The sequence below is a fragment of the Coffea arabica genome, chromosome 2e (assembly GCF_036785885.1).
Source record: "Coffea arabica cultivar ET-39 chromosome 2e, Coffea Arabica ET-39 HiFi, whole genome shotgun sequence".
Lineage (NCBI taxonomy): Eukaryota > Viridiplantae > Streptophyta > Magnoliopsida > Gentianales > Rubiaceae > Coffea > Coffea arabica.
The window spans coordinates 66,516,379-66,525,775 of NC_092313.1; the positions used below are offsets into that span (position 1 = coordinate 66,516,379).

A 9,397-nucleotide genomic window follows, 5' to 3' on the forward strand; every position below is an offset into this window, starting at 1 on the left:
TTGGGAATCATGTTCATTTGATTTCACACCCACTTTGAGTACAAGGCGTACAGGAGATATTATCGAGACGTTTGATGAGTGTTACGGCGAGTTACTAAACAGTTACAGAAAATTGCAGCTTTTATCATGAAAGGAACTTAACAAAAACTCAGCAGGTCATGTGCGCTGGTTGAGGGTTCCGACCTTCCGTATACCGTTTATATGTGTATAAAGTTTTTTCATGCAGTATTTGTTAAAAACAAGAATTTTTTCATGCTTTATGCCTTACCTGTATATTATTTCATCACACACTTTATCATCTTGACCCCATATTTAATATTTGATGCACAAGTACTTGACGTGGCTTTACACCTTGTTCAAAGAAGTCATCCTTTTGAGCAAGTGTGGTAGTTACTGACAATAAATGGATACAGATAATAAAACCTCCAAACTTTAATGCCTGTGGTCGGTATTACAAGTTCTTGGCCAAGAGTCAGATGTGTAACACTCTATGGCCTTGGTCAGTGTATGAACCAAAATTTTGTACTAAAGTTACACGTGGTGCAAACAAAGTTACGCCGTGTGCAACCAAAGTTACGCGCTGTTGAAAATGGCCAAAACTAGTATCTCTAATATTTGATGCAATTTATTACCAGTCTGACTAATATAAAGTGCGATCAGGTGAAAGTTATAAACTTGCGCAAGATTCAAGATGTCTTATACAACAACAGTATGTGTAACTTTTTACGTGCTCTATGTAACACACTTTCAACTACGAAAGCATATATATACCAATCCATGTCAATTAATAATCCTTGCGTACAAAGCGTGAAGGCGATAAGAATGAGCAATGGCACTATCAGTGTCATAACGTGTTTCTAATAAGTCATGAATTTTGCCACTACTCTTCATTGTCCATAATCTTCGTAGTGCCGGTATTACAAGTAGTTAGCAAAAAGTCACAGACAGATTTAAAACAATTAATGTTCGGCTAATGTTATTACTGACAATATTCTAGTGACAACTCAAAACCTAACTTAAATTACAAGTAGGTGCAAATATTGGCGCTAATGTGTCCAGAAAAACAAAATCAGTAACTGTTTCAAAAAATATCCTTTGCTATTATGCATAGCAGAAACAACAAATTACATCCCTGTTGAAGATGCTCTTGCAACCATTTACTATTTACTCCCAAGCATGGCGGAAATAGTGTCTACAAACTTTGTATTATGCTCCGAACTACAAAGCCGCGCGGTGTACAGCATTCGATACTTCGTAATATTTTCCTGCCACAATTTCACCTCTGATAATCAGCACCACGATTAAGTCCAATTTATTAACCATTTTATTGCCACAAGTACGTACAAAGATAGTTACAAAATGTGACCACACCTTTGTAATTCGCATAGCCAATCTTCCACTCCAGTGTTCAAGAAAGGTCATCGTGAAAACTCCACTATCGAACCTGGTCAGATCAACATGAATCTTCTCAGGAATAAGGATAATATAGTAAAGTGATGGTAGTACACCATTGCAGTGATAAGCTATCGGGAAAAAGGACATGGAAGATCCGATATTATACCAGCTATCGGGTGACTGATGAGGGACATCAGCAACTTCGAGTTTGAAACTTGCAAAGTCTATTTTCATCCCAAATTTAGCTGCCATTATCAGTCCGAGGCCACGTTGCTGCACGAAACACGGTCAAGTAACTCAACATATGATAAAAATCAATGAACAATTCCCATAAACAATCATACCAAGCGCTTTAGAACTGTAATATCTTTGCTTTTTGCTTGTTGTGGGTCAGGGTCTAGCAGATGGACTACGTGATGCGTGACATGGAAGGAGTACACGAACCAGTAACTATCTACGCAGACAGGGACAAGAATCTGATGCAGAGCAAAAACCATTTCAATGGTAAACTACCATAATTTTCATGTTTACTAATAATTTGCCAATAAATACAAATTCAGCAATAGTTACGATAAGACATAATTGTCCATACCAACTGACACTTGGAAGGATTAGCCGAATTATCCGGGCCGCGGATCTTGAACAACTTTATAAGCTTAGCAGTTAGGATGTCATCCGACTGTGCATCGAATTTTCGAAGATTCAGGATGCCATCCTGTTAATAATCAGTACAAGGGAATATAAGTGTTAACGGTGATTTTCAGAATTAGTATAAGATTATAACATGCATTTGTGCGAAATTTTCATAATAGTTTAATGAATAACTTGCCATTAGCCAACAACAAATTTAATGCTTACAACTGCTATAGGCTCGACAATATAGCGTTTGACTCTACTGGTTGTGCTAGTCGCCCCGCCCCAGTTGATATGCCGGGCAAACATGTCGATGACCTGTTTATTCACAACACAGTGACAGAATTGATTTAGTTACTGCCATTTCAAAAACCTATCACTTTACCTTACCAAACCAACACAATGTATTATTTGTCGTATGTGTCAAATATGCCTAACCCGAGTCGAGACATGCATGCCATCACAAAGAGTCCTGAGGTCATCTCGTGTGAGAGAAAGTTGAAACATTTGAATGAGAGTCTCCCTGCCATTACGCGAGACAAAAGGAGGCGCTATTTAAATTTGCCAGTTCTTATCAACCATGAGTTACAAAAATGTAAATGCTTTATCAAGTTGTTACACTCAGTTTCAGCCAACAAATAGTAGCACTAATAAACCATGCATCCCCTAGGATGGAGAAATTTTACTACCTTCTGCTACTTCTTCATTATAATCAAGTAGTAAAAGATACGTAATTTGGGAGAAATTTTACAACCGTCTTCTAAGAAGAAGTGATGCCACTGCAAACCAACTTTAATTCTAACTGGGAGAGCATAAAAATTCAAAGGCAACATGCAAGAAATGACTGACTATTTATAAAAGGGATAATTTCAGATACCCCTATTCAGCTTTTGACAGTCTCACTCTCCTCCTTTACGAATTCAAAAAATTTCAGAAAAAGTCTTACACACCCTCCTTATCATAACTTCAGGTCCTATTTCTTACATCCTCGTGGCTAAAACGACTCAAACCCACTCACGACTTTGCTATTTTTTCGTGATTATGGGTTCAAGAATCCGTCTAACATTCTCAAAAGTAACATTTGAGTATTCTATATCTAATCTCCATTCCACATGTACAAATAATCAAGTAACTAACACCTAACAGGAAGTACATTTTGCTAGTCTTAACTTGGTGACTAACAAATAATTAAATCGAAGAAGAGGGACATTGAGTTAACCTCAAAACATGCATGAATTCATTAGGAATGGACTGGAGAGATGCACTTAACAAATAGTGGCAACTATAAATTCTTAAGTGGCTGTAGCATAACCTTATAATCGTATTATAAACACATTGGAACCTTACTTGGGATTCTGATCTACCTCCCACGCGAATGCAGCGATCCTTTTATCGTACGTGCTGACTGTTACGTGTGAAGGCAGAAGGTACTCGGCTGACCGTAGCATGCTGCTTTTCTTCGTTGCCCGAGTTGGTCTCCCCTCATTCTCATCTTCAACAGCTGCTGAAGATATCAATACATCAGAAAACATAATTCAATAATTAGTTCACACTGACAGAATAATGCTTAGGTATGCGTGTTATACAAAAAATTAATAAGTCAGCAGCAGGGCAGTAAAGTTTAACCGATTAACCGATCAGCCAAGTACTCTTCAATTGATATGCAAAACTAAAATGCATTACGCAATAATTCAGCTTCAACGGTATCAGGGTTTACAGTCGACAGAACATAATACAATAAATTCATGGAAATTCGTATATCAAATTCTTGACAGCCACCAAGTTTACTAACCTTTCCTTTTGCGACTATAAGACCGCAACCTTCTCGGTGTGTTTGGCCCATCCAAAGGATGCTCAATTTGTATGGGACCTGTTGAGCAATCATGCTGCATATGTTGTGTGGCTTCATCCGTAATGCGGTCAGAAATGCTTGTTATATGGTCAGTATGTACTTCAACGTCTCGCGAATCAGGTTGGCCAATTGGTGGGGTATCATTTGCCTTGTTTCCACTGAATGAAATATCCTTTCCATCACCTGTGATGCCATCATTTTTTGCCTCCTTTCCATCACTAGTTCTCCCACTTTGCTCTTTTTCAACCGTCTTCTGCCCTATTGCTTGCCGATTTGTTGGTTCAGTCTCATCTATTGATCTGATTGACGTCACAATGTCATCGGCAGTACCACCGGCATCTTGTTCTTTTTCACTATCACCGTCATCGAGATCTTTGGAGTCCTTTCCATCCTCAGCCGATTGATATTCTGAATAATCTTCGCTTTCCATATCAAGATGTATGTGCTCTGAATCAGGCAGCCTCTGTTTCTGCTTTTCCTTTGAAACGACCTCTGTTGCTGCTGCTTTGGCCCTAGGATGAGAACACAATATTTCTGCAATCTTTAATATCCTTCTTTGACAATTCACTGTCATACTGTACACTTCTGAAAGCTCAGCCTGCTTATACATTAACAAACTATAATGAATAGCTCGTTTCGACTTAATCCAGAACAGATGAATAGGAAATTATGCATTGATGTGTATTACTTCCTTGTGGATCTCACTAAATCTGCCTTTTCACTTTCAATTGGTGAAATATTTTTCATGACTAAGTTATGAATATCCAGTTATATGTGAAAATGCCTTCAGCTGTATTTGCCACTCGAATCGAATGAGGTTATGATAGTTACTTTTATATTTTGCATGAATAATATGCGAGAATTTTTTTCACTGCTCTTTTCTGTCATAGAATATGGAAAATACGACACGATCTGTTCTATGCAAGAAATGTACCTAGCTTAGATCACAACAATAGTGTTATTTGTGACCGGTATTTGAAAAATGTTGCCACCTTTTACAAAGCTTAACAAACGATTGGGTGTACTTATTTGTCCCAAACTCCACTTACAACAAACTTTCCTATTTTTGTATGTTATGCATAGCAAACGCAAAATGATTGTATGCGGTCATGGAAGATTTATCATGATTGTATCGGACAAGATAACTTTCCCCAGTTATGAAGATTTGGCTGCTTACAAAAACATCAGTATAAATGCATAACATTTGCTCTTAAGCAACAACATTACACAATGAACTTTCTTCTAAGAAAAGTTAGGCAGCTTACAGCAATGTCATGATGACCGCTGTCCATCATTATTCCAACTAGCTCAGGGGGTAGTTCATTTATCTGTGCACCTGATTCAGCCTCTTCCTCTTCATGCGCCCCAATCTACGAAAATAAAGTCAAACCATCATTTCATAAGTACATGGTATGTGTGTCTTATACATATGAACTAGTAAGTTACAATCCTTATCCAAGCAAAAAAATAATTATCTCTCTTACTAGTTTTCCTTTTCCATAACCTCCGAGATTATCGATCTCCAATGCATCCCGCTGTGAAATTAAAGCATCTGTCCATGCCTTTGCTCTTGGTGTAACTCGAGCCACTCTATGCTTTAGTATTGTCACTCGATCGAGGTAATGCACCTGCAAGCCAATTGGCGACTGACTCATCATTTATATCATTTGCAAACAATATATGTATCACGAATTTCAAAATTTTATTTATATCTAATGTTCGACAATCCTCTTTCCCGTCCTTCATACTCACTTATCATATCATAATATGTACGTTGCATAAACAACCTTCATGTGCCTAATTAAAATTTCAAAATCGTTGCATCCCCTACTAGTTAAATGACTTACTAACTTTCAATAACGTGTAATTAAACTTACCAGTAGAACAAAGATGCAGCCCCCAACATATTGGTGCTGCTTTCCGCTTTTCTTCTGCACTTCTAATATCCTATTGCATAGTACATTTCTAATGTACTGGGCCCAGTTTAATGAGGCCACCTCAGTAACCACCTTCGTGCAACCCCATAGCCGGATTTTATGCTCAGCCCGTGTAGTTGGAGCCAATAGACATCCACAAGCAAATGCAACAAATAGTCGCTTGAACTCGTCCCCACTGCTCATGGATACTAACTCCTCCGGCAGCTCTTTCCATTTGTATGTTCGGCGACTTGGTCCAGAATCTCCACCCTCACTGCTATCAGCATCTTCAACTGGTAAGGGGCCATCATTTGGGATTCCAAGGATGAAACCGATGTCTTTTGCTGTTAGGGGTAGCACACCATCTCCATGTAATTGAAAGCTGCTTAGTGTAGGATTAAAATTGTCGACCAGCCAGGTTCCTATGCCGTTCGGAATGGAGCGACACTGTATTTCCAGCAGCCCTCCAAACCCCATATCTCTGATTTGCTGTTTTTTTGTTTCATCAATGTTCGATGCTAACCAAACCATCTGATTTGGTGAACAACGAATGGTGTACTTCGGATTCTATAATCAAATTCAAGCGAAAAACTTAGTTAGTCATACACAGATTATTACATACAAACCTAAACTTCATCCATGCTTTGTGCTTACCTTATACTGCTTTATTGGCGGTATAGTCTTTCCAAGTCGCGTCATTTCTCTCTTATACTCCTCTTTTTCTTTCCAATAGTTCTCTTTTCGCTTCTGTACTTCTTCCTCGCTCAATTTATCATATGCTGCTTTGACCATTTTATTATACTGCATTCGATGCATATAATCGTTAATCATTCCTAATGTCATCATCATTTTCTAATGGGTTAATAGTATAATTCCTCCCCTGACTTTTGTTCTAATCACATCTGACACCTCTCAAATTAATATTATCACACCTAGCACCCCTGGCAGTGGGATGTGACAGATTATCCTAATCAAAAGATAACAAATTATTCAAAAATCACCAACATCTACCCCATGCCACAAATAACCTTAACTCATTCAGAGGCAAAAAAAAATCTGGATAAATAATGTTATACCACAACTAAAGTTGAATGGCCATAATTTAAAAATAATCTATGCAGTATACGGAGACCAATACTCCACTACAAAACTAAGAACAAAACTGTATACCAAAACAGATAAAAAAATCAGAAAATTCTTTTAAGAATTTTTTGATAACTATTCTGAATTATGTTATATTTTTTTACAAATTGTAACTCTAATTGAACTATCCGTAAAACCTATCATAAGAGATACGATTATTACGTATTGTACCCATATGTACACTAATGTGTTACACAAAATTACAAAATTTTCAAAACGTGTTACCCTATTCAAGGATGATTGATCTAACAACCTTATTTACCTCGCATCTCTCCAAACGATACATATCGTCGTACTCCATGGTCTACAAAATAACAAATTCGGTTACAGTTTCATACAAATCCTATTACAACCCTGATGCTATCCTATTATTTATTATATGATCATTTACGTATACTAAAAATCAAGATTTATACCTGTTTTGCTCCTACGAAGTATACTCATTTTGGGTTATGGATAAAAGAGGAACAAAAATAGAGTCTCTCTCCTATACTTCATTTTTTACTACTATTTTCAAATAGAGGGGCTGACAATGACATCAAAGTTGTCATTCCAGTGGTGTTAAGTGTGATTTTGATAACATGGAGGGTGCTAGGTGCGATTCTAAGAAACCAAGAGGGAGGTTTCTGATATTAACCCTTTTCTGATTGTGTTGATTACTTTTACCGCGCCCCAACTTTCCAAATTAATGTTTTATTTAGTTCTTATGCGTACCTCTGTTATCTTAATGCCTTTCGCTGGAACGGTGCTTTGATACTCCTTCCTACACACATTCAATATTAACCAATTAACTGTGCATTCTACTCATCATTATTATTTTTAATAAACACCAACATTACCTAAACTTCATCCACGGATTCAGCGGTGGAACTGGTTGTCTAACTTCACTTGTCCCCGCTGCCTCTATTCCTTCATTTTCGTCTAAACTCTTGTTCCGTCTTTTGCTTCTTATCCGTGCCATCCTGTTTATACATAGCAATGAATATAATAAACATACACCAACGAAGTCTCAAATACGACATACCAATTACGCACTAACTTTTCTACTCTATTTTTTCTCTGTACTTATTAATCCACACCATGTAACACTTATCCAACACAACCGTGAACATGCACAAGAACTAATACAATTAACATACATTAATGCAGTTTCAAATGGAAGCAAATTTGAATTTCAATCTAACATTTCTCTTCACTTTCTGGCCTGTGCCTGTTAATCCACACCATGTAACACTTTTCCAACACTTTGTTGATGCAAAAGAACTAATACAATTAACATACATCAATGCAGTTTCAAATGGAAGCAAATTTCAATTTCAATCTAACATTTCTCCTCTTTCTGGCCTGTGCCTGTTAATCCATACCATGTAACAGTTATCCAACACCATGTAACACTTTTCCAACACTTTGTTCATACACAAGAACTAATATAATAAACATACATCAATGTAGTCCCACATACGACATTCCAATTTCAATCTAACCTTTTCTCTTTTCTTTCTGTTCTATTCCTGTTAATCCACACCATGTAACAGTTATCCAACAACATGTAAGACTTATCCAACATTGTGTTCATACACGTGAACTAATAGAATAGACATACACTAATGAATATCCAGAAAAGACATACCAATTTGACACTAAAATTTCTACTCTGTTTCTTCTCTGTGCCTATTAATCTACAACAAGTAACACTTATGGAACACTGTGTTCATGCACATAAACTAATACAATAAACATATACCAATGATGACCCAAATACGACATATAAAATTCAAACGATCAATTCTATTCTATTTGTGTCCTATTCCTGTTAATCCACAACATGTAACAGTTATCCAACATTGTGTTTATGCATAGCAACGAATACAATAAACATACACCAACGAAGTCTCAAATATGACATACCAATTATACACTAACATTTCTACTCTGTTTCTTCTCTGTACTTGTTAATCCACACCATGTAACACTTATCCAACATTTTGTTCATGCACAACACCTATTACAATAAACATACATCAATGCAGTCCCAAATACCATATTCCATTTTCAATCTAACATTTATGTTCTCTTTCTGTCCTGTACCTGTTAATCCAAACCATGTAACAGTTAAAGGACAACATGTATGACTTATCTAACATTGTATTCATGCACTTGAACTAATATAATAGACATACAGTAATGACGATCAAAATACGACATACCAATTTTACACTAATATTTGTACTCTATTTCTTCTCTGTGCCTGTTAGTCCGCAAAAAGTAAGACTTAGCCAACATTGTGTTCATACACACCAACTGCTACACTAGACATACAGATCTGAAATATCAAATACAACATACCCATCCCAAACTAACGTTTCTTATGTTAATACTTTACACTTAACACACCATATCAATGTTTCTCCATGTCACTTTTTTCTCACATACCATAACATAATTTTTAGCCAACATG

At 36.7% G+C, this 9,397-nt stretch overlaps 1 protein-coding gene across 1 annotated transcript; it reads right to left on the reverse strand.

Annotated features, from left to right (window-relative positions):
- Nucleotides 1–949: 949 nt before the first annotated feature.
- Nucleotides 950–7,240, reverse strand: LOC113732706 (uncharacterized). Its single transcript, XM_072077816.1, has 15 exons — nucleotides 7,202–7,240; nucleotides 6,704–6,763; nucleotides 6,451–6,597; nucleotides 5,758–6,363; nucleotides 5,365–5,508; nucleotides 5,146–5,250; nucleotides 3,821–4,478; nucleotides 3,376–3,532; nucleotides 2,467–2,551; nucleotides 2,254–2,346; nucleotides 1,988–2,110; nucleotides 1,740–1,871; nucleotides 1,562–1,668; nucleotides 1,372–1,444; nucleotides 950–1,265 (listed from the first exon to the last, which is right to left on the reverse strand). Exons 1-15 carry the CDS (start codon nucleotides 7,238–7,240, stop codon nucleotides 1,161–1,163), a joined length of 2,634 nt encoding a protein of 877 aa, XP_071933917.1. The 3' UTR covers nucleotides 950–1,160.
- Between the last annotated feature and the right edge of the window lie 2,157 nt (nucleotides 7,241–9,397).

Bases quoted from the DNA above. Each gene is read 5' to 3' on its own strand.
- LOC113732706 (XM_072077816.1), bottom strand. From the start codon at position 7,240: ATGGAGTACGACGATATGTATCGTTTGGAGAGATGCGAG. The intron at 6,598-6,703 runs GTCAGATGTGAT...CATCGAATGCAG, and splicing joins ATAATATTAATTTGAGAGGT to TATAATAAAATGGTCAAAGC. The intron at 2,552-3,375 runs GTAAGGTTCCAA...GCGTAATGGCAG, and splicing joins GAGGTAGATCAGAATCCCAA to GGAGACTCTCATTCAAATGT.